Below are 27,230 nucleotides of genomic sequence, written 5' to 3'. Positions count from 1 at the left end.
TCTTAAAATCCCCAAAATGTTGATACGTTGTGAAATTTAGGACTGTTTAATAAAATAATTCACATCCTCAAAATGAGAAGTTGTTTAAGAGCTCTTTATTAGAAAAAAATAATTTTAAAATGCTTATGTTTCACTTCTTGCTTAGAAATTCGAGTATCCCATCATTTCTATTAGAAATAGAAACAAATTATAAACCATGAACCCATTCAAAAGAAAACCATATATGTCAGTGAATCGCCAAAAGTATTCCTCCAAAATGCTAATTCACACTCAAAATGGCAGTCGTAAAAACAAACAGAAATTTCAGATGATTCAAATTAAGGACCTTCTACAGATTTTAGACAAAATTAAGGACTTTTAAGGACCAAAAACCGATTCCAAAAAATCTAAGGACTCTTAAGGACCGTACGAACCCTGCGATTTGTATTATGTGCAAAATTGATAATGCAAAACCTTTGGCAGTTGGGTTTAGAATTTGACGACGACATTCCAACTGATTGTAAGCAGATGTGGTCCGAGTGGAGCGGTGAAATTGAAAATTTCGAAATTTGAAAGGACCGTACGAACCCTGATTCATTTATTAACTTAAGTAAAACATCACTCATGTACATAACATGTTATTCTTCTTTAAAATAAGCCTATATTAACTTAAGTAAAACATCACTCATGTATATAACATGTTATTCTTCTTTAAAATAAGCCTAACTTAACTACAGAAACATACATTCCTAATTCTATAAATTGTTTTGTTGCCACTTCTAAGAAACTAAACTAACAATAATTAGTGGCCAAATGACATTAAATAAAAAATTAAAGGAAAGTAAGTAATATTAAATTGAAGCACATATAAAATAAAAACTACTTTCATTTTAAATCTAACAAATGCAGCTTGCATTACAAATTTGCCACATGCTTAGGAAGAAAGAACTGCTAAATCTTGCAGCTGCCGAAGGATTAATAAACAGGCTTACTTTAAATCTGAATTTGTGCTTAGATGGTCGAAGGACACAATAAGTCATATGAATATTCTTTTGTCTTTACAGTTCCAAGAACTGGAACTGTGTTGTATTTTATATGTGTTGGGTACGTGCTCAGTGATGATTACAAGATGCACACAAAACATCTTTTATTCTACATTGCTCATCTACTATACAGTTACAGTTACATATATAACATCTCCCCTTTTTTATAAAAAATAATAATAGTAGTAAAATTAAACATATTCTTTTAAATAATAAGGTTTCTTAACAGTCCTACCAGATCGAGTGACGTAGTTATGTCCATTTGAAAAATTTGATGATACTATACCTCGTTCACTATTTGGTGACACAACACTTCTGTTAGATTTTGAAGGACTTACAGGCACATCTAAATTTGTAGTGCTCCTACTATTTTCATGTATCTCGGGTTCATCTATAACTTCATTCTCATAGTTGTTTTGTATTGAAAACTCTTCCTGATTAGTTCCTTTAAGAAGGTCTCTTCTGTTCCTTTCTACAATTCTTCCATCTGTTCTTATAATCCTATATGAACGTGGTCTTTCTGCTTCTTCTATAATTTTCCCTCTTTCATTTAGTTTTTTCCTTTTCTCTTTTATGTAAACATGATCTCCTGTTTTCAGTGGTTTTAATGGTCTTGCATTCCTATCATAATAACTTTTTTGTAAGGTTTGTCTCTTCAGTAAATGTTGCTTATGGTCTTCATATCATTTAGCTTGGACAAAATTCTCTTTTATAGGCATCAATCCATTTACTTTTCTTCCAAACATCAATTCTGAAGGTGACTTAATTTCATCTGAAATAGGAGAGTTACGATATTCCAGTAAAACTAAATATGGATCCTTGTTGTCAACTAAAGCTTTTTCTAACATTCGCTTGACAGTTTGAATATGTCTTTCAACCATTCCATTAGACTGTGGGTATTTTGGATTTAAAGTTCTGGTTTCAAAATTCCATCTTCTTGCAAAATCTTTATATTTCCTGCAATTATATTGTGGACCAATATCCGAATACACTATTTTTGGAATACCATGTCTTGCAAAAATTGATTTCAATTGCTTTATCACTGCTACACTTGACAAATCTTCCAAATGTCCAATTTCAACATATTTGCTAAAATAATCTATAACTATTAGATAATCCCTTCCTTGAAAGTAAAAGAGGTCTGTTCCCAATACTTCCCATGGACCATTAGGTATTTCTTTAGATATCATTGGTTCTTTAGTATTAGCTTTTTGTAAACTTAAACATGTTTGACAATTCAGTACCAAATCTTCAATTTCTTTGGACATTCCTGGCCAATATAATATTTCTCTTGCTTTGATCTTGCATTTTACTACTCCTAAATGACCATAATGAATTCTGCTTAACATATCTTTTCGTAAACTTCTTGGTACAACAACACAGGAATTTTTAAATATTAATCCATTTGCTTCTGATAGTTCTTTTCTGAATTTAAAATATGGTTTTGCCAGTTCTGGAACCATACGTTTTTCATCTGGCCATCCAGTTTTAATTAATTTTTTTAAAACTTGTAGTTCTTCATCTTTTTCTGTTTCCAGTTGAAAAATTTTCATTTTACCATTAGACATTGGTATACATTCTACAACTAATCCAACATGAGCTTCTATTTCTCCTTCAAAGAAATCAGATCCTTTATCAGTGAATGATCTTGATAATGCATTCGCTATAAAAAATTCTTTTCCTGGTTTATATTTTATCTCAAACTGATATGGCTGTAATCTTATACGCATTCTTTGTAGTCTTACAGGACATTTATTTAATGGCTTTTTGAAAACTGATTCCAGTGGTTTATGATCACTTTCCACAGTAATATTTTTTCCAAATATATACTGGTGAAATTTCTCGCACGCAAATACAATAGCTCAAGTTTCCTTTTCAATTTGAGCATAATTCTTCTGTGTATCTGTTAATGCCTTAGATGCATATGCCACTGGTAAATTATTCTGCAGTAAGACTGCTCCTAGTCCTTCTTGAGATGCATCTACAGATAAAACTACTGGCATGTTTATATCATAATACTGTAAAACTGGTTTATTTACCAAGACATCTTTTAGTCTTCTAAATGCTTTTTCATGTGTTGCATTCCAGTTCCAGATAACTTGTTTTTTCAACAAATCTCTTAAACATGATGTCAATTCTGATACATTAGGTATAAATCTAGAAACATATGTAATCATTCCTAGGAAAGTTTCTAATTCTTTCACATTTTTTGGTGGTTTTATATCTAGAATAGCCTTAATTTTGTCTTCATCTGGTTTTAAACCATCTTTAGAAAATATATGTCCCATATATTTCACTTCATTCAGCCCAAATTTACATTTATTTAAATTAAATTTAACATTCTTTTCTCTGGCTCTGTCCAACAACTTCTTTAATCTTGAATCATGTTCTTTTTTATCTTTACCCCAAACTAATAAGTCATCTATATATATTTGAACTCCTTCTAAATCACTAAAAATTTCAGAAAAACTTCTGTGGAAAACTTCTGGTGATGAACTCAGTCCATATGGCAACCTTAAAAAACAATATCTACCAAACGGAGTGTTAAATGTAGTAAATTCACAACTTGAATCTGACAGTTTAATTTGCCAAAATGCTTTGTTTGCATCTAAAATACTAAAGACCTTTGCATTTGTCATTTGAGATGAAATTTCTTCAAAGGTTGGTATGTGATAATGTTCTCTCAGTATATTTTGGTTAAGGTGCTGAGGATCTAAACACACTCTTAAATTTCCATCCTTTTTCCTTACTACCACTAATGAATTCACGAATTCTGTTGGTTGGTTAACTTTCTTTATAATACCATCTTTTTCCATTCTTGCTAATTCCTTTTTTAATGGATTTAATAAGCTAAGTGGAATTTTCCTACAGGGTTCTATTTTACCAACAGCTCCTGGTTTTAATTTAATATGATATGTATATCCAGTTAAATTCCCAGTTCCTTTAAACAAATCTTGATATCCTTTTAAAAGTTCTGGTAACTTTTCATTAGAATCAGGATTTACTGTACAAATCCTTTGTATTAGGTTTAATTTTTGCAATGTAGGTAAACCTAAAATAGCTGGAACAGTTTTATCACATGCTACAACTTGAAATTCTATTTCATCCTTGTCATCTTTCGATGTTTCACATAATAATTTACATTTTCCAACTACATCAATTGTAGTACCATTGTAATTATTTAAAGTGACTTTTGATTTAGTCAAACATTTCTCTCTTAAATTTAATTGTTTAAATTTAGGCAATGGTAGCACATTACACTGAGCTCCAGTATCCAACTTAACAAATAAATATTTAGATATGTTTACTTTTAGTTTTTCAAACCATTCGGTTTTATTTTTAGAAAATGGATTTATATCTTCTACTGACCCTAAAATATATTCATTACCATTATTATGTAACTCATGCTCTAAATTATTCTGTACAACATTAACATTTTTATAAGTGCACATTTTAGAAAAGTGATTTTTCTTTTTACAGTACAAGCAAATCTTATTATAAGCAGGACAGCTGTATAACTTATGAAAAGTTCCACATTTTCTACATGGTTTTGGATTATTGTACTTATTTCCTTGATAGTTTGAAGAAGATTTAGTACTTTGTTGCTTTTGTTTTACATGATAGTCTTTCTTACAAGGCTGACTTTTTTCCTCTGAAGGTCGAAATTTATTACGTTTGATAACTTCTATTTTATTTTCTTCAGTTAAAGTTTTCAGCTGAAGTTCTGCTAATTCAGAAGCTTTACACATTTTAATACATTTCTCCAATGTTAACTGATCTTCCCTTAATAATCTATCTTTGAGATTTTTATTTAGAATTCCACTTACTATTCTATCCCTTATTAAACTATCTTTTAATTCTGCAAATCCACAGTTGCTACTTAATTTCTTTAAATTCGTCAAAGGATTCACCTACATGTTGTGTTCACAGAAAAATATATGTCTATCAACACTTTCCTTTGCGAAAGCTTCAATTACTTTGTCAACATCCTTCTTATCTTCTTCACTTAAATTAAAAGTATTAAATTTTTCAAGTGCTTCTTCACCAATTATATGCAATAAAATAGCTACTTTAATTTCAGGTGATTTAGTTCCACCAGACGCTAACATATAAATTTGGAATTTTTGTTTCCATTTCTTCCAATTTTCGAAACTTAGATTACTTGGTGGCTTTAATCCATCCATATTTAATTTAGGACTTTAAATAGTTTATATATACATATTTTTAGCCACTTCCAATAAAAATAAACAACTCACTTACCAGCTGATTTCACAGTAAACAACTTCCCATGATGTTTTTGTTTAGAACATCTTTATGGAGGCTGCATGGTTCTTCAAAAAAGATTTTCTTTTTTAATCAAGGACCAGCTGCCCCATGTGTTGTATTTTATATGTGTTGGGTGCCATGTGTTGTATTTTATATGTGTTGGGTACCTGCTCAGTGAGGATTACAAGATGTACACAAACATCTTTTATTCTACATTGCTCATCTACCATACAGTTACAGTTACATATATAACAACAACTGGACATACAAGATGAACTGCATAGTTTCAAAATTATCCCCATTATATAATTTTAACATAATGGAAATAACTCTTACAAAATGATGCAACTTTAATATTTCTGTTGATTATCGGTTCTTTCTTTTCATTTTGCAATCTGAATGTTGGTTACTGTATTAAAATGCTTAACTGTTTAACATATTTTATTTTACCTTTTTAGTTTTTACAAACAGTACATTCAAAAATTTATCTGCATTATTTTTATAGATAGCATTTACAATTTTTATTTTTGTCCCTTCTAATTATCATATCACAACTGCCAATCTCCAAATATAAAAAAACCAGGAGTTTCCGAGAAGTCTCCATGGTGTCCAGCAATGCCATTGCAAAGAAACACCATGCTAATTTAAATTCACTTCATATTGCCTGATTCAGGCTATTGAACTATTTATATGCTTCTGATGTAAAAAATGTAAAAAAATGTAATGTAAAAAAGAACAAAATTAAATGAAAATATTAAGAAAATAAACATTGGTTGAATCTCAATAAAAAGTTGCCAGCCGTAGATTCTAGATTAAACAAAATTTTGTATGAAAAATTAAGCTGAACATCTTTAGGATGAGGGAATGGAATTTCATCTGTTTTGAGCTTAGGAACTGTTGAGCATGTCTTTAATACAAAAGTTCATTTAAGAATTGTTTATATGTTCCTGGAGATTAACCGATCGATATTGCATCTTGGATCAGGGCACCCTCATTAGAAGAGAACGTGTCGATCTAAAAATCTGTTTTGAGGAAACAAGGGCTAAAAATTAAAAGCGAAGACAATTAGCAGCTATGTCATATACATTCTTACTTTGAATATTAAGTTTAGAAATGTACGTTAAGATTTGTCGGAATTCACATGACTTATGATAGATATAATTACTCCACTAGTCAGAAGAAAAGAAATATATATTTAATGTCAAACTTTCTTGTTTAAATACATTACATTTTAAAGTGCAGAGTTAAAAATTCAAATGCAAGAATTTAACACAAAATGTTATTGCATTACAGTTTTTAAATAATAAGCAACAGCTTAAGCCAAATTCCTGCCCATTTGTAAACAAAAACTTGGAAAATACACCACTTATGTGACCAACAAACAAATCAGTTAATATGATCAAATTGTTATAAGGTAATATTGCCAAATAAAAAATAAATTCACTAAATAAACAAATTAAAAATTGCCAAGCAAAAAAATATCACAGCATAACAACTTGGCTTCAATTTCAGTCGACCATTATAAAAACTCGGGAAAAAAGCAACCTTAGTTTAACACATTTTGAATTAATCCATCCATTTTGAGGGCAATCAGGCATTAAGTCTTTCTTCATCAGGAGCAAAACACATTCTGCAGATTTTTTTAGGAATAAAAATTCCTGAAAATATCTAGGACAAGGTAAAGTTACCTTTTCGCTTAATTTAAAATTTTAGATCGACACGTTCTCTTCTAATGAGGGTGCCCTGATCCAAGATGCAATATCGATCGGTTAATCTCCAGGAACATATAAACAATTCTTAAATGAACTTTTGTATTAAAGACATGCTCAACAGTTCCTAAGCTAACTAAAGTGCAATGAAATTATTTAAATGTTTCTTGATATTCTGATATGAAATTAGTTAAATTTCATCGCTAATCTGAAAAATATTTTTCTCATTATTTAATGTTATCATTTGGTTAATACTAATGAAACAACCATGGACAAACATTATCACACTAGCGCCTACAGTAACATGACATTTACTGTAGAACATTTATTTTAGGCATCATAGACCAAGAAGAAATTGCAGCATTTCAGATGCTCACTTATCATCAAATCGTTTTTCCTACAGAACTGCAGTAGTCCCAGAATACAATTGCAATATAGTGTTAAGAAATGTACAAGCGCGGTGAGATAGCTTCCCCACAAAGCAGTTTTAGGGTTGCCGTAAAATGCCAAGGGAAGTGTAGGGTTGCCACATTTGGCAAGAAATCACCCATTTGGCGAAATTTGGCCACAAAATTGACAATATACCATGGACGGTTGGAGAACCCTCTGGAAAGAATTCTTACCGGTTTACTCCAGAATGTTCCCGAACACAAGCCGAAAGCTATATAAACCCTGCTCGTCCGCAGTCAGTCAGTGTGTGTGTCTCTCATCGAGAGAAAGTGTGTCTCTCATCGAGAGTGTGTGAGCCTCGTCTAGCGAGTCAATCCCTGCAGAGTCGATCGAGTTGACAGCCGGGCAGCGAGTGCCGAGTGTGTCATCAAGTCCACTGAAGGAGTCTGTTAGTGTATCGCAGTTAGTGCATCGTCGAGAGAGCATGTTGAGCTCGGGAAAGACTGAACCGAAGAGTGTGCTCGTGTGTCGGCGAGTGCATTGCAAGTTGCAGCATGGAGAGTCTCGAGAGTACGTGGAGTTCCAAGAACGACCAAGCAGAGCCGGGAACTGTACTCCGGAAAGCAGAGTCGGGTGCTTTGCATGAAGCTGTCTTCACTGTCATAGCCTGATAACCTGAAGGCTGTGTCGCTGATTGTTCCAGCGTGTTTATAGTAGATCTTCGACGACTGTAAAAGTGTTTTAGGGCGGTCCTGATTAATATTGATAAATAAAGTGTGTTTCGATACTTCATCCAGTGTCGTCATTATTCACTCCAAATCTACAAACCCGTACGAACGTGAAGTAAGAAAATAACGCAACAGCTAGTGTCAAAAGAATAGGAAAAATGCAACAATATTAAAAATGCCACCCAAAAGTCAAATTTAGCATCACGTAAAGCAAAACAACTATTTTTAGCATGCACAAATTCATAAATTCGATTCTTAAAAAAAGACTTTTATTGAGGGTTTAAGAAAAAATGTTCTACTGTTTATGCAGTTAGGAAGCATCTTGTGTCAAATCAGTCATAATCCCTTCTCAGCATGACGGACAAAATCAATTTATTAACAAAGGAATTCTGGAATGCTAGTTATGAAAAATTCCTTATTAACCCGATTTCAAATTAACTGGGCCTCATCTAAAAATAGTTTGTTATTGAGAAAAGATGGGAAAATTACTATCCCAAATGGTTATCATATAAAAGAAGGCTGTTCATGAAAAGTACAAAAACGAAAAGTTAAAAGTATTAATTTTACCCCTTGACGATGAGGGCACACTCGGCATCTGGACCGGACCTCGGAAGATCCTTTTTGAGGACCTAAATAAAAGAATATAATATTATTATTTGTTCAAACATAAGAGTTTGTAAAAAATACTGTTCAGCAATTATAAAAACTACAATATGAATTATAATAACATTAATACATACTATTTTCTTACATAAATATTCAATGGATCAAGAAAATTTTTAGCGTCCTAGAAGTTAGAGATTAATTTATTAGCCCAAATGGGTCAATAGTCTTGAAATGCAATTTTGCATTGCTTTACTTTAACATGTTCACAAGGCCATTCGGAAAAATATAAGATAATTATGTTTTAATCCTTTAACGGTTTGACCCGGATTTTTTCGTTCTTTTATGCAAGCTCCTTAACGGTTTGTCCCATAATATTGTCATTTTAAATATCTCCTTGAAAACGGACTGACCCGTGATTTTGTTAGACTTAAAAGAAGCGTCAAAAACGGATAGCCCGTAATTTTGTCTCACTTTCACCCCCAAGTGCCTAAGGGGACAAGAGGATCCAATCCTGATGACAATAGTTAATGAATGACCCTCAATAGCGCGGGAAGTTTTACGATCAAGAACTCTTCTTGATGTTTTACGATAACGGCGACCTTACACTGGTTCTAAAATAATAAGAAATTTGTTACCAGTTAGAAAGTTAAAGAGGAAATAAGAATTTCTGTTTTAGATGTTGTTTGAGAAATTAAAAAAATACAAAAAGGAGATTTTTATAAAATAAGCTTTTATTTATAACTCAAATTATTAGTAAATTTAAAAAGAAAAGTAATTTAGCTATTGTTCTGCTATCGGAAGGGATTCAGGAATGTACGTATGCACGTCATGTGCATGTGTCAGTGTATTTATATGTGCGTAAACACATGTATACGTTCGTATGTATACATATGCGCATACATGAACACATACAACCGTATATACATGCACAGGAATAAGAAATTAAATATTATTCTTTACAAAATTCATTTACAATATATTAATCATAATTATATCATGAATAATAAGAAAAAGTCGCGCCCTATATATATTTTTGACATTGGAAATCGACTGTTTGATTTCGTTACTTAAGTGTCTGCATTTTTATAACGAATATACATGCACAGGAATAAGAATTAAATAATATTCTTTACAAAATTTATTTACAAATTTATATCATGAATAATAAAAAAAAGTCGGGCCTATATATATTTTTGACATTGGAAATCGACTGTTTGATTTCGTTATTTAAGTGTCTGCACTTTTAAAATCCTTGATATAAATTTGCACATGAATATTGTAAAGAAGTTTAATTAATCTCTTGTTCCCAATAAAATATGCCACATATTATTTTTTGCCGTTGGCTTATTAAGAATTTTAGAAGTTTCGAATAAAATGTTTATGTTATAAAACGTTTTTAATTTAATTTAAATTTTTATCTTCTTAATCTTAACTTATCTCCAATGAAAATTTTCAACTGAAAAATCATTTTTCAAAAATGAATAAAAAATTTTTACTTCCAATAAAGTAAATGAAATAACAATGAATATTTTTTTTAACAATAATCGAAACCATTTTTTGACTTTTCACTCAGAAATCAGAAGTTACGTTAATAATATACAAATTTCAATTAAAAGAATATTTTATGTCAATGCAAACATTAAAGTTTTGACTTTTGTAGTTTGTCTTGAAAATGAAAACAGGGTTTGTACACATTTCCTTACATGAAAATTAAGGACTTTTAAGGACCATCAAAGAAAAAATTAAGGACCTATCAGCAAACAAAAAATAAATAGAATAAAGCAATTATCCATACAACCGACTTCATGCTTGTAATTTCACTTTAAGAAACTAACAGAAGTGTGTATTATGCACTATTATTAAATTCACTTTAATACTTACCATAAAAGAATTTTGAAAATTAAACTAACTCCCTACAAGTTATGAAGTAGATAACATTAAATTAGGAACATAATTTCTTTAAAAACATGTTATAAGTGTATTTTACACTAATAACAGTCACTATTTTAGAGATTTACATGATTAGTATTAACTTATTCAATATTTATTTAAACACAGTCAACTACTATTATAATCACAATGTAAGAATATTTTGCAGATTAAAATAACTGATTTGTAAACATACAATTTATTTCCTTGGTTTTTTGAAAGATACTAGAATAATAAACTGTACAATAAAAGATACAAAACATTTGTGCTTTTTTTAAATCTGAAATCTTTTCAGCTATTTTAACATCTAATTTATTTATGTCTATTTCCTTTTCTTTAACTATTCTTCTAAGTTCATTTGCTTTGATAAACAAATCAATGTTCATGCTGGTCTCAGCTTCATCTGCTAAAGCATCTACTTCTTCATTAATATCTTTAATGTCCCTTTGAAGAAATTTTTTCTTCTGCTTCATATAATCAATTTTTCTTCCTCAATGATATTTCGTTTCCTCTTTGAATTTTCAGATTTAGTTAAAGATTTTTGTTCTTCTAAATACTGCATATATTTAGACCTTGCAGAAGCTGCTGCTGATCTCATTTCTTTATTAATTTCGATATTAAGAACAACTCCAGAAAATTTTATGTAATCAAATACTGTGCGTTGAAAAATGTATGATGAGTCACTTAAATTTTCAATTTCAATTGCTTTATTTACAGAGAAGCCCCTTTCCACAGAGGCCTGTCCATGTGACAAGATAAGAATCATTTTCACTATTTTCCATAAATTTGAATAGTGAAAATCATGAAAATAAGAAGTGAGAAATGTGTCAAGAGAAAGATTTTGAGGATCAAAAGTAGAAAATTCATGTAAATTTGTCTTAACTACTTTGTCTAGAAACTCTCCAAACTGCAGCAGAATTTCATCCCAATCATCTTGTAAAACACGTTTATTCTGCATTAATACCGTTAGAACTATTTTCATTTTGTTCTGGGCTTTTTCTGGAGTTTTAACCATCAATCGCGGGTCTATACAAGATGCATTTCGAAAAAGAGAATAATTTATTGGACATTTAGATATTAAGTGTTGTACTATTGTTAAGACACATTGTTGACCTTGTTTCAATGCAAAACTTTCAGCTTGTGAAATGTCCTTCTTGCGGCATTTATCATTCATTAACTGCTCAGCAATGAATCCCAAATAAACTTTATCATTATAACATTATAACTTTATCATTATAAACTTTTATCATTATAACAATTTGGATCATTAAAATTAAATTTATAAAGATTTTCTGCTTTAGTTATTTTTGAATATTCTAGTTTCAAAATTTTAAAGTGCTGAAGGCAATCATTTACAAGTTTTAAGATATCTTCAGCAAAAAAGGATATAAGTGGTTTATCACTTTGATAATATTCAAGGAAAGGCAATAATACTTTCGACAGAGAGAGAAAAAAATTTAATTTTATAAGAATTGTTTTATTTTTAGCTGCCTCCAAAATATTTGAGAAGGATTTCGATGATTTTTTTTTTAAACTTCCCCATTTCAACTTCTTTAATGTACAGTAGCGAGTCATCCCATATTTCAATGGCTCTTTCAACTGCTGGGACATTTTGCAACCATCGGTAAAAGCAGAACTTCACAGGTAGCTTTTTTAAGCCAGATATACTTAAAAAATCTTCACGTCTTGCAGGAGAATCTTTAAAAATCCAATATAAGGAGGATAAGAATGATGGAATGTCCCAGCCAGTGGATAACATCCTATGCTTGAAAGCACAGTTAAGAATGTGTAAACTACATGTCCCTAATGTCAAGCATTGAATGTTATATTCCTTTGTCAAGTCCTGTTGCAATAAATCATAAAATTTCCAGTTTACTGCAGGACCATCCATCGATATTTGTAAGAGTTTTGACAAGTCTAGTTTTTCAACACATTCATAAAATTTGGATAAAATAATTTCACTTGTTGCATGCCCTACAAATGCAGAAGTAAGGTACTGAGTTCTGACCTTATTTTCTTGATGCCAGTACCTCACATAAATATCTAGTTGCTTCTTTTGATTTGTCAGATTAAGAGTCTCATCAAATAGTAATGTAAAAAACTCAGCATTTTTACTATGCTTTAGTAACAAAGTTTCAAAATAAGAGCCAAGACCAAAATAACAGACATAAGCACATTTCCTTTCACCACATGAAAACTATTTTGCAATGGAACTATCTTGGAACATTTTAGTGAATAAAGGCCCAATATCATCGCACGACTTAAAAGAACAGTGACTTTTGATGCACTTAAAAGCCCACAATATTTCTGCATCTGTAACTTCAGATTTGAAAAGAAAAGAATTTATTTTGTTATTTTCTACACTTATTGATGTTGAATTCGCAGTTACATCTTTTCCTGAAGTAGATGGTTCTTCTAACTTGACAAAATTTATGATACTGTTAGAAGAAACTCTGCAGTTGAGAAGGGAAAGATGTTTTGCAGCTAAAAGGGGCATTACATGCAAGGCATTAGTAAAATTAAGTATCGCATATATATGTATATAATGTACCTATCTTTCTATATATATATAATAAGAAATATATACTGAAAATATACATTTTTACTGTATATATATATATATATATATATATATACAGTACATATATATATATATAGTACATATATATATATATATATATATATATACAGTACAAATTCCGAGATCCGGACATCCAATATCTGGAATGATCTAAAATCCGGACATCAAAACCACCACCAACCAATTTTTTAGGGCTTTTTTGGAGGGAAGGGGTATGCTTTACGCATGCGCATTAGATTTTTTTTCCTCTTCTTAATCTCAGTTTGACGCTAAATAAAATATCCCATTACTGAAGAAATAATTATTTTGGCATAAATTTGTGTGATTAGTAACTTGACTCCATAGCTGCGTATCTGCTTGGCGTAATCTCAAACCGAAACATTTGTTAATTTTACACTAACTAATATTTTATATCCTTGATGCCGAAATCGCGAATCATTATTTATTGTATTTTGCTTTCATCATCGCATGTTTATCAACTGATGACAACTTGAGTGATGACTCATGCAGCTACGCCAAATAACAAAGTATTATCCGATTACAGATTTAAGTTTAATGCGCTAAAATGTTGACAAGGAGAGATTTAACAGAAATTTCTTTTCTTATGCCGAAAATAGATTTTGTAAATGATACTCATAGGACAAACGATTATATTTAGTGCTATTTGAATTAAGAATAACTAATTTGTTATTTACATAAAGCCAGAACCAGCGCCAGAGCTCGCATGGCCGCACCAGACGGCAGAATTTAGGGAACTTAAACAGAAGTTTTTCATTGCGATGACAATGCCTCAATCATCAATCAATTAACAGAGGGCAAAATCTGTAGTATGGTTCTAAATCCAGAAAATACAGCTACCGATAGTGAAGAAAGTAACAGAGAGGTTACTGAACGAGAAAAAATTTTGATTGACAAGTTATTCGGAATTCTCGACACAGCAATTACAGGACTTGAACAATGGAACTTAATAACTCAACAAGAAATTATATGTCTATAATATTAGTCTAAAGTATCAGCAGAGAAAACAAATCAAACAACTCACATTGAAAGAAATGTTTAATAAAGTAAACATATAAATATTAAGCTCTTTTTTCTTTTGTAAATTTTGATACCCTTTAAATCATTAATGGTTCATTATTTCATAAATCACGATTTCATATTTTCAATTTTATATTTCTACGTGCCATCTTGGTAGATTTAAAATGATCTAATATCCAGAAAAATCTCAAATCTGGGATCGCCGAAGTCCCGACCTCGGACTTTGTACTGTATAAATATATGGGGGCTCTGACCGGTATATTGGAGTATTGGTATATTTGAGTAGTTCATACTTGGATACTTCAGAGAAGGTACTGTGAAAACTTTGCTTTATTTCTTTCTTGAAGATAGTGGTACTTTTGTTTCGTTTTTAAAATGAGTTTCCTAAATAATTTAAAGAAAAGTGATTTAATAGTACTTGCGGAACAAATTGGACAGACTGTTCCAGAAAATGCTAAAAAAGCTGACATTAGAAAAATTATTGAAAATTCTGACATTTTCAAAACGAACGTTGAATTTGCTCGTGGCGTCGTCAAATCGATCGCAGAGGATCGGACGCCTAAAACCAGTAATGAACACTATCTGTTAGAGATCGAACGTCTTAAATTAGCTCAAATTGAGAAGCAGATTGAGCTAGAAAATTTAAAATCACAATCATTATCGAGTGATAGAGGAAACGCGCAGACTAGTGTTGAAGATATCATTAAAAGCGTCAAAACACTAACTATAGCTGTACCTCAGAAACCGGGAGCTATGCATTTGTTTTTTCAGTCACTTGAGAAAGCTTTTACTACTAAAAGTGTACCAGTGGAGTTAAAATCAGAAGTGTTGATTAATTTATTAGGTGATAAATGTAATAATGTTTTAACGTATGTTTCTGAACAAGAAATCGCGGATTATGATAAATTAAAAACTCTAATCTTGAAAGAATTTCAGCCGACACCGCGTGAATATTTGAACAATTTTAAAAATGCACAGAGACATTCATCTGAATCGCATGTTCAGTTCGCGTCTCGACTCCGTGCAACTTTCAATTATTATTGCAAGTTAAGAGAGGTAGATGACTTTAAGAAATTGTGTGATCTTATTGTATCTGATAAGTTGTACGAAACTCTTGATTCTAAAACAAAGGAACATATTCGGGAGGGCCAAAGTTGGTTCCAACCTAATCAGTTGGGGAGAGAATGGGATTTATTTTATTCATCCAGGGGTAAATCTTTAGTTTATACCAGTAACACGCGAATCGAAATTCCAGAAAATAAAAAGCTTAATTTTTCCAAAAACAACCTTAGAAAAGCTCAGAACAATTTCAAGGATTCAGGGAAGTTTGTAAATCAGGGTAGTAGTAAACCAGAACGTATTTGCTATGTATGTGAGAGTAAAGGGGAATTATTTCACTTTGCGAGAAATTGTCTCAAACGGTTAGGAAAGGAGGAAAGTTTGTCTCCAAAAAAGGTATCTGGGTTAGAGATTGAATCGGATAATGCAGCTAGAAATAAGTTAGAATTTATTGAACTGTTGATTGATGGTAAGAAAGTAAAATGTTTAATATATTCTGGAAGTGAATTGATAGTTGTAAAGAGATCTCTTTTTCCGAATAAATTATCATGTGGATGTATAGAGCTCAAAAGTTCGTTTGGTCATGTGGTTAAAGCGGAAACGGCGAAGTTTGTTTTATCTTTATGCGAAAGCAAAAAACAAAAAGAGATAGAAGCAGCAATGGTTAATGACTTGATAACAGACTGTATTTCCCCCTCCCTTTCCTGTCTAAAAATGATCTGTTGTGACCAGGTGATGATTACGCAATATGAAAATGATTCCGTCTCTTCGGAAAGGAATTTTTTGTCTTTTATTTCTGCAGCCATTGAGGGAGACAGCGAAATAGATTTTATGGCATATTTAGGATTACGCAATACTGTTTCCACTCTTATTAATGAGTATAAACCGTTAGAAAAGCCGCGCAGTACAAACTTAAAAATGAAAGTAATATTAAAAGATGAAATTCCAGTTTCTCAGTGTTCGAGGAGAATTCCTTTTGCTAATCAAAAAATTGTTGATAATTAAATAGATGAATGGTTAAAGGATGGGATTATAAAGCCGTCGTGTTCAGAATATGCTTCGCCAATTGTTTTCTATAGAAAAAAATGTGTGAAGACACGGATTTGACTTCAGGCAGTTAAATAAAAAAAAATAGTTAAGGATTCTTTTCCTACGGCACAAGTAGAAGAAGTTTTAGATCGTTTGGGTGAAGCAAAGGTTTTTTCGACATTAGACTTAAAAAATGGTTTTTTTAATGTTCCAGTTGAGGAAAGCTGCACCAAATATTTGGCATTTATTACTCATGCAGGATTGTACGAATTTCTAAAAGCACCTTTTGGTTTGTGCACGTCCCCTAGTGTATTCCAAAGATTTATTTATAATGTGTTTAGAGATTTAATTCGGGATGACACTGTTGTTACTTACATGGAAGATTTTATTATTCCAGCACGAAATGAGAAGGAAAGTTTAGAAAAGTTGAAACGCGTTTTAGAAGTAGCCAAAGAATATGGTTTGGGGATTAATTTTAAGAAAGGCCAATTTTTGAAAAGAAAAATAGAATTTCTCGGGTATGTTATTGAGGATGGTACAATTCGCCCCTCTACTGAAAAAAACCAGGGCTGTTCAAAATTTCCCGGAACCCAAAAACCTTAAGCAGATTCAAAGTTTCTTGGGCCTTACTGGGTATTTTAGGAAATTTATTGCCAATTATTCAAAAATAGCGAAACCACTAAGTGATCTTCTTCGTAACGGAGCAGAATTCAAATTTGGGCCTGAGCAAAAAGATGCATTTAATAAATTGAAAGAACTTTTATCCACAAGTCCGGTTCATCATATTTTTAAACAAGGAGCACCATTAGAATTGCATACAGACGCAAGCAGTCATGGTTTCAGCGCTGTATTGCTACAAAAGTCAGATGATGGACAGTTACAACCCATTTACTCCATGAGTAAAAAAACTAGTCTCCAACAAGAGAAGCTATCTAGTTATGAGCTTGAAGTTTTAGCTATAGTAGAAGCTCTAAAGAAATTCAGGATTACCTTTTAGGATCTAAGGTCAGGGTAGTTACGGATTGCGATGCTTTCCAGAAGACCATGTTTAAGAAAGATCTAACCCCTAAAGTAGCGAGATGGGCGCTACTTCTAGAAGAATTTGACTATGAAATTGTTCACAGATCTGGGCTACAAATGAAGCATGTGGATTCATTAAGTAGAAACGCTGTCATGATGGTTACTTGTTCTCAGGGAGAAGTTACAGCCAAAATTGCAGCTGCTGAAAAAAGTAATGAGCGTCTCCAGTTGCTAAAATCCTTAGTCGAGCAAGGACTAAAAAAAGATTTTCTAGTGAAAAATGGAGTATTATACAAGTTTGACAGTGGTCGTGAGTTACTTGTGGTACCTGAAGCATTAGAGCTAGAAATCATACGTAGTGTTCATAACAAGGGACATTTCGCAGTGTCTAAAACAGAAGATCTGCTGAAAACCGACTTTTATATTCCTAACCTTAGAAAATGAATTCAACAAGTTATTTCAAATTGTGTAGAATGTATTTTGTGCGACAGAAAACGAGGTAAGAGCGAAGAGTTGCTGAATCCCATACCAAAAGATAGTATCCCTTTGAGCACTTTTCATGTCGATTTTATAGGACCATTACCGTCGACAAATAAGAACTACAACCACATCTTAACCGTGGTTGATGCATTCACGAAGTTCGTGTGGCTCTATCCAGTAAAGTCTACATCAGCTCAAGAGGCATTGCAGAAGCTGAAACTGCAACAATCAACTTTCGGTAATCCTTTGAGAATTATAAGCGATAAAGGTACGCCGTTTACCTCTAAAGACTTTGAAGATTACTGTAGTCAAGAGAAGATCCAGCACATATTTACAACGACAGGCGTTCCTAGAGGAAATGGACAAGTGGAAAGGATTCATCTCACTCTGATTCCAGTCCTATCCAAATTATCCATAGATGATCCAACCAAGTAGTACAAGTATGTTGGAGATGTACAAAGGATCTTGAACAGCACTAAGAGCAGAAGCACAAAGAGTTCTCCATTTGAGCTTCTCACTGGTGTTAAAATGAGAAATCGAGAAGACTTAAAGATTATGGAAATTCTCGAAGAAGAAGAAAGAAATATTATGATGAAAGATCGAGAAGATATGAGAGAGGAAGCAAGGAAAAACATTCTAAAAATTCAGGAAGAGAATAGAAAAACAAAGAACAAGAAGAGAAAAGAGGCACACATATACAATGTGAACGACTTAGTTGCCATAGAAAGAACGCAGTATGGAGGTGGACTAAAGTTAAGGCCAAAGTTCTTCGGTCCATATCGTGTAACAGCAAGAACCGGCAAAGATCGCTACCAGGTGACAAAAGTGGGACACCATGAAGGTCCTGGATGTACCACTACAGCAGCTGATCTCATGAAGCCGGGGACTTCTACTATATAGGACTATGTGTGGTTCTTCCACACTTCTTTTTTTTTTTTTTTAAATTTATTTTCAGGTGCTGTCTTGATGTTCCAGTGTTGCTGATCCGTGTTTTCGAGGACGAAAAAGTGTCAGGACGGACGAGTTGTAGTATCTGTAAGTGCGACACAACCACCAGAGGGCCTCACTGATGCGCCAGCAGCGAGAGCGAGGTGAAAGAGGAGTATGACAGGCACTTTCTTCTGCTATCCCACGCGAAGGTGGTGAGATGTCTGTCTACACGTGAAGGTGTAGAGTAAGGAACTATAGTTTTCCACGCGAAGGTGGTAAATTGACTGTATAATACATCAGCAAGTGCGAGTAGGTACTAATCGGTTAAGTGATAAGACTGGCAAAAGCTATACAGAATCCTGTTTGTATCAAGCGGCACTTGTATTTAATCTAATTTATACCTTTTCTGATAATCTTTATTAAATGTTCTGTGGTGTGGAAAACAACGTTGGAATTGTTATTTAGCATCTTCAACTCCCCCACTACATATATATACGGAATGTATATTTTCAGTTAAACTTCTACCCAATAACTTTTTAGTAATTCTTGAAAGTTAATTTTGTGTCTAGTTAATTCAGGAACATTAGTTTCAATTACTTGTTTTCAGCTTTAAAAATATTAAAAAATTTTTAATTAGTTGGTTGTTTTCAACTAATAATTGTATCGCCATTAGCAAAAATAATGCATTACTATCAACAGCACAGGATTAAACCAAATACTTAATTGTCTACTGAAGCTTCAAAACGTATTTCCGAACTTCACTTTTTCTCGGCTACCACTACCGAATTTGCCCTTGGTGACCTAAAATCGAAATGGAGCCAACAGATTTCCCGCGAAATCAATAACAGACCCTCTGCAGAAATAAACTCATAATCCCGATATCCCATACATATAGTATGTGAAAAAGAGAATAAACTCTGTAGAAGGTGATAAAAATTAATTTATGGCTTAATTGAAACAAACACAGAAATTAAGCTAAGCAAAATCGTGTAAAAACAAATTGAAATGATAAAACGAAACTTAATTTTCATGTGAATTTTCAGCGCTGACTCTCCCATTATAGAAATTTCAATTTGTTTCAAACAAAGACCACATTTAGCTTTATAAGTATTGTCATCCATCAATGTCCAGTCTTTGTAGTCAGCTTGATGAAGCCACAGTTTATTGAAAATGCACTTTCCAGGCATCTCGTTCCTATTGGCGTCGGAAGGGTTGTGGCCTTCCAGGTTGGGATTGCTCTAATAAATAATGATCTTTCTTAAAATACTGCCCAATAAAACATGTCGAATAATTGACAATTTACAAGCTTGAAAGCTAAAATTCTAAAAAGATTCTGGAAAGATTGGACATCACATAATAAAAGAAATAAGTCTACAACTACAAAGGAAGAATAAGAGAAGAAACTAGACACAACAAGTCCTTCTTGCCATTCAATAACAGGGAGGCAATTTTATGGCTTATCCATCACACTAAGGGGAAGCAAAACATACTGCCCTATCTTAGAAAGATTTCAGAAGGTGTTTTTTTTTTTTTTTTTTTTTTTTTTTTTTTTTTTGACAACACGGCCATTTTCAAAGCATTCCCAAAGCATTTTGTTCAGATGGGTGGGGTCGTTAATGGGTTAAAGTTATTTGTTATTTGGTGTCCTACTCATGAATAAACTAAGATATTTAAAAGCAACAGATGCAGTTCTTAATTTTTTTAAACTATCGAATCCAATTCAGTTAAATAAAAATTCATGATATAGTTAATTTAAAATGTTTAATTCATGCAGAATTATTTATAATATATATTTTTTCACTTTTCAGATATAACCTCGGATCTGGCAGCACCAGTTGAATGCATGTTAGAATTGAATAAACTCAGAAGTTTTGAAGAAGCCTGATTCGTAATGTTCTTTTACCTTGGTGTTAAGTGTGATTTAAATTAATGTTTCTTCAACCAGGATAACTTGAAATCTTCACAGTGAATATAATATTTTACATTTTTGGCGCCCAACTGTTGTGCATGAACAGTTTTTTGATTTAGAATGCCGTTTTTTACGTTATTGAAAAATTATTCCTTTCCACTGAACGTGGCAGGATAAACGTTCAGAATACTTGTGAATGCTCACCAGGAAAGCAAGTTACTAAATTAGGATTAAATCATTTGAAGACTGCACAGGTAAGTGAATAAAATTATTTTTGTTGTTATTATGGCAGACGATATTGTTAAATCGAAAGCTACTAGAAAAACTATGAGACAAGCTATTTCTAAAATAATAAATGTTGCGGAACCTGAAATTAAAAAAGACATTTGGGACAAGAATATGGTAGAAGAAAATGTGTTTTTACTTACTTCTAAATAGTCTGCGTTGAAAGAAATTAATGAAAAAATATTGGATTGTTTTAAAGGGGATGAGTCTGAAATTGAGAAAAAATGTAATACTGTGTTAGAGTATGATGAAAAAATGAGTTTATGTATTTTAGGGCTAAAAAGAAACTTAATTTAAATTCTCAGATAGTGAACATTGGAAATGAATCGCCTGGTAACCATACTGCTGCTGTAAAGGTCGAAAACAAAACTAACATTCGGTTACCTAAAATTTCAATTCCTAACTATTATGGTGAGCCTAGTTTATTTTTGGAACTTTATAATTCTTTTGAAAATGCTATTGGTAATAATAATGAGTTAACAAAGGTTGAGAAATTTACCTATCTTAAATCCTTACTCGCAGGACCTGCTTTAAGTGCAGTATCTGGGTTTGCACTATCTAATGAAAATTATGACGCTTCTATAAGTTTAATTGAAGAAAGATTTGGACGAACAGATTTGGTTATATCTTAGTACATGAACAAACTCTTGAATCTTGAACCGGTTAGAAGTTTGTCCAATGTGAAAGCACTATTTTGGAGATGGCTGATACAGACTATTATGTAACGGCTGGGCGAAGACGACAAAAGACACCGCACTTGATTGGAGCTCAGAAGATTGAAAACAAAAGCTTAGGAAGTGACAAAATCAGTACGTTGTTTCGGCAGATTCAAGACAAATCCACACGTTTGGAAACAACTGAAGATGAAGTTTCGAATTGGTTGCTAAGTGATGATGCCCTTGAAGACTAATATTCCGAAGGTTTTTTTAAAGCAGAAGAATACCGAGACCAGTTCTGCTTGATCTGTTCGCTGTTAGAAAATGCAAAGAAGGGAAATTTGATTACGGAGAAACAACAACCGAGCAAAAAAGGAAATTCAAGCTTCCAAAACTTGAATTGAGGAAATTTAGTGGAGAACCGAAAGACTTTCTTGCCTTTTGATCTCAGTTTGAAAAAATTCACAAAGATGATTCTATTGTGGATGAAGAATAATTTCAATATCTGTGTGGTAGCAAATTCTAAAACGTCAAGACTGGTAACAAGTTTTCCGTCAACTAAAGGAAACTATTTAAAGGTGATTGCACAACTTAAAGAATGCTTCGGCAGAGATGAACTTTTGGTTCAGATTTATGTACAGGATCTACATTCCATAGTAATGAAAAATGCTGCTGGTCAGATTAAAGGAGACTTAGCTGAGCTTTATGATTTACTTGAGAGCCAGTTTATGGCACTCGAAAGCCTCGGTAGAAGTAAGGAAAAATGTGCAGAGTTTTTAGAGCCACTTGTCGAGTCCTGTTTACCAGAGGCTGTTCTTCGTGCATGGGAAAGAAGCCGCTCGAAGGAAGATACTGCGTGACAGCAAGATAGTGCGCGTTCTTTGGATAAACTTTTGTGCTTTCTTTGAAACGAAGTGCAATGTGAGGAAATGATTAAGCTCGCTCGTCCAGGTTGGGAGCTTCACGTTCTGCATTCGCGTCTACATTCCGATGATGCAGATTCCTCTACAGCTGCTGCCTTGGTAAATGTTCCAAAGCAATACAGGTAGGCGAAATTTACGTTGTATTTTATGTGAGAAATCGCACAGTTCTGCCGAATGTTTTTCTCCTCGAAAATTGCTTTAGAAGATAAACGAAAGCTTTTGGTGCAAAAGCGTGCCTGTTTTCGCTGCCTGAGAGTTGCATATAGTTCACGGGCATGCAAAAATAAAGTAAAATGTTTAACTTGTGATAAATTTCACTATACCATTATGTGCTCAAATGGCGAACCTGTAAATCCAAATGAAACTGACAGTACTGTTATTTCAAGTAATGTATTGTCTAATCAGTCAACTGTTAATGAAAATGTGTATTTTCAAACACTTGTTTTAGAAATAATATTCAAAGGTAGACAACTTACAGTCTGTACGATATTGGACAATGGTTCTCAGAAATCTTATCTTTCAGAAAGGGTCATCGTATTTTTTCAACTGCGTACTAAATCGAAACAAACCATTATATACGGTTTGTTTGGGGGGAGAGAGACAAGTCCTTGTTCCCATTTAGTGTTTGATGTTAATTTAAGAAATTTTGAGGGCACTTATGACCATAACTTTGAAGTACTTTCTCAAAACAAAATATGTGGATATGTTCCAAAAGTAGTTGATCACAATACCCCGAGATAATTAAAAGAAAGAAATATTACCTTGTCAGATTTGCAAGCTAAAGAATATGACATCGAGTTGCTTTAAGGAGCAGATGTCAATCAGGGACATTATTACTGAGAGCTCTCTGAAACTGAACTCGGGTGTAACTGTCGTTAAGACTAAATTCGGATACACTGTGATTGGTAAAGTAAACAGCTTATCTAAAGAACCTACTTCAGCTACTATTCCAGCATTACTAGAAAATAATTTGTGCAATAATGTAGTTTCGCTGCATTGTGCTAATCTTAGCGTAACCGAACTCTGGAATTTAGATGCCATTGGCATAATAGACCCAACTGAAGATGTTAAACGTAAACTTGCACTCTGACACCGTTAAGCAATTTAAAGAGAATTTAAATGTTCTTCCTGATAGCTGATATGAATTGTCACTACCCTTTAAATCTGAAATTCCGTTACCTAACAATAAGTCTAATTCAGAAGTCAAACAACAAAAATCAGCATTATACCTACAAAATTTTCACAGGACTAGTTTCGATGGTTTTACCGAACCATCATCTTCAGCTGCAAAACCGCAAATGAACAAGATAGGAAATAATGTTTAGATAAGATAAGAAAGCCTGGACAAGAATAAGCAAGTGGCGCTATCTGTTGGCGAAACCAGAACTAAAACATAATTTCTCTAAAAGCCGAAGGCAAATTTGGATTGGAATTAAGATCGTTAACTAGAACAGAAAGATTTTTATGAATGTGAAATGCCTATAGAAAATCCAGTTCTCCAATGGAAGATGTTTTTTGAATAATTTTGGGAGCAGAAAAATTGAAAGTGTGATTTTCGGACCAACAATGTTGAGCAACAGAAGACTTCTGAATTTCCTTTTTTCTAACATATGCCTCATGTTCTTTGACGCGAAATTTTAAGGCTCTCTTAGTTTGGCCAATGTAAATTAAACCGCACTGGCAAGGAATCCTATAAATACCCCAGGAATTCATATCCGGAATGGGGTCCTTGAGTATAGAAGTTGGAATTTTATTGATGGGAGAGTAAACAACCCGAAAGTTAAATTTCTGCAAAATATGTGCAACTTTATAGCTAATTGATGGAAAGAAGGGAATGACAATAGAATTTTTATAATCTCCTAAAATAAGAGTGTGGCTTTTAGTGTGTTGAGATGAGAATTTTTCAACTGCTTGATTAATAATGTTGGGTGAAAAGCCCCTGTCAATAGCTGTTGCTTTTAAATAATTTAGTTCTTCATCAAGGGCTAGTTTGGAGGAGCAAACTTGAAGAGCACGGAAAACATAGGAATAAAATGAAGCTAACTTTTGTTTAGTCGGATGACATGATTTAAAGTGTGGTGGAAGGCAAACCGATGAAGGTTTACGGTAAACTGTAGTACTGAAGTTGGATGTGTTACGTGTGACCAGAATGTCGAGAAACGGAAGAGAATTGCAAGTCTCAAGTTCAAAAGTGAACTGAATAGCAGGATCAATAGAATTCAATGTTGAAAGAACTTTATTTAAATCATCTTTAATACCTTCAAACAGGGTAAAAGTATCGTCTACGTAGCGGAACCATGCCGGGAAGTTTAAAGTTTCAAACAATTTTGATTCATAATAATGCATGTAGATATCAGCCAGGATGGGACTGAGGGGACTTCCCATGGCTAATCCCTCAGTTTGCTTGTAATATTTATTTTGGAAAACAAAATGTGTTTGTTTCAAACAGAGTTGAGTGAGAGAAATTAGCTCATCAATTTCGATGCAAGAGAAATGAAATTCGCGAAGTCTGGTTTCTAGACATCTTAATGCACCCTCCACTGGGACATTGGTGAATAATGATTTTACATCAAAAGAAACCATGAGTAAATTACTAGGAGAAATGTTTTTAACCTTTTTTACAAACTCTATTGAATTTTTTATGGTGTAAATGTTATTGTCTAATAGAGTGGAAAATCTAGAAACTAAATATTTAGCTAAAGGATACGAGGCAGTACCTAAATTTGATACAATAGGGCGGAAAGGAATACCACTTTTATGAATTTTGGGAAGAGCATATAATCTGGCACAATTCGCAACAGATGGGATAAGCGAATGTTTTAAGTTGCTTGAAATGATTTGCGAAGATTTGATCGCAGTTTTTATTTTGGATAAGTCCGAAGGTGAAGGATCTTTAGGGATCGGATTATATGGTCCTTCGTTTAAGAGTTTAGTGACACCATCGATGTAAGTGTTCTTATCCATGACGACTATCTGGCCACCTTTGTCGGCCTTTGAAATGATAATATCCGGGTTAGAAAGAATTTCGCGCATTGTAGCTCTTTCTCTCGCAGTTAGATTTGGTTTCAAAGGTTTATTATTGAATTTCACATTATGAGCGATAAGATGCCTAATCATTTCTTTCTGTGAATCTGAAACTTTACTGAACTTGAAAGCTTTTTCGATAGGAGCCAAAATCTTTGGAATCGAGGGTTTACAGGTTTGTGAGAAGTTAAAATTATATTTTAGAATTCTCTCTTGTTCTTCTGAAAGACTAACATTAGAAATATTAACTATTGGCTTGATGTTTACAATGGGAAGATTTTTTGAACTACTTGAACTGGAAGACTGTAAAAGAAGTTTTTCGAATTTAACTGCAAGGGTGTTTTTATGACGGTTAACTGCATTCTCTGTTCTAGACCAAGACTTTTGCTCAAGGCCAGTGAATTTTGGATATGATTTAGCGAGTTCCAGATGAAGCTTATAGAGTTCATGTTCAACTTTGGACAATTGTTGACGTGTATCCCTTATCACGGACCGAAGTAAGGCAAGCTTGCAATTTAACAGAATTCTTGAAACGCGACTCGAAAGTTTTTGATTAGTTTTGATTTGAATAAAATTGGGGATCAATTTTTTACATTTACATTTAAGTAAAAAGTCAAGATGATTCAGGAATTTTTGCCGTTTCAGGCATAATTTAGTGAAACGATTAACGGATGAAGGCATGATAAACAATGCAGAAAATCAAACTAAATTAACTGAGCAATAATAAAGTACACACAAAACAGCAGAAAAATCCCTCACTGAAATGAATAGAAAACAAAACGTTTCTAAGCAAAATGCATGAAATCAGACAAGCAAAGCACAATATCCAAATGTTCAAAACATAAACATAACTTGAAAATTGCAAAAATGTACTCACCGAAACTCCTACAATCACAAAATTTCACATTCACATAGAGGCATTTCACATTCATAAAAATCTTTCTGTTCTAGTTAACGATCCTAATTCCAATCCAAATTTGCCTTCGGCTTTTAGAGAAATTATGTTTTAGTTCTGGTTTCGCCAACAGATGGCGCCACTTGCTTATTCTTGTCCAGGCTTTCTTATCTTATCCAATCATTATTTCCTATCTTGTTCATTTGCGGTTTTGCAGCTGAAGATGATGGTTCGGTAAAACCATCGAAACTAGTCCTGTGAAAATTTTGTAGGTATAACGCTGATTTTTGTTGTTTGACTTCTGAATTAGTATTTATTCGGCGTGTTGTTGTGTCTTAATAAGTCTATGACTTTTAAAAGGCATCAAAGAATGGGTCAACGAATTAATGAGGAAAATCAGTTAGATGAATATAAGGTAGTTTCTAAGCAATTGGAAGACCAAAAAGTAATAGAAAAGGTTCCTGAAACTGAAATTGATAATTTGAGTTATTATTTGCCCCATAGGCCTGTTATAAAGCATACTAGCCAAAGAATATGTATTGTTAAGAAGGAAAGCTTCGCAGCAGCAGGAGTGGCTCCCTCCAAACGGAAAAGGACACAACAGCGCATGCGTGAAATATCTGTCACCAAAAAGCGCCAAAGCTCGAAGCTGATGTCGAAGTTCGAACAAGTTCAACAGTAACGTTTATCAAGAGTTTAAAGCTGTGTGACTCCATTTTTTCCCCTACATATTGACAGATGTAAAATCAGA

General features: G+C 32.9%; 1 protein-coding gene across 1 annotated transcript in view; it reads right to left on the bottom strand.

Moving 5' to 3' along the window:
• The window catches only part of LOC146995585 (uncharacterized), a 518,442-nt gene that overhangs the window by 480,530 nt on the left and 10,682 nt on the right, over positions 1-27,230 (bottom strand). Inside the window, exon 2 of the mRNA XM_085823152.1 lies at positions 8,683-8,744. Coding sequence (XP_085679278.1) covers positions 8,683-8,710 — 28 coding nt within the window. The 5' untranslated portion in view covers positions 8,711-8,744. The remainder of the gene's footprint in view (positions 1-8,682; positions 8,745-27,230) is intronic.

This window comes from Stegodyphus dumicola, chromosome 9, assembly GCF_044657685.1.
Source record: "Stegodyphus dumicola isolate Sdum_Otavi_A_Nest chromosome 9, ASM4465768v1".
Taxonomy (NCBI): Eukaryota; Metazoa; Arthropoda; class Arachnida; order Araneae; family Eresidae; genus Stegodyphus; species Stegodyphus dumicola.
This window is presented reverse-complemented; position numbering and strand designations above follow the sequence as displayed.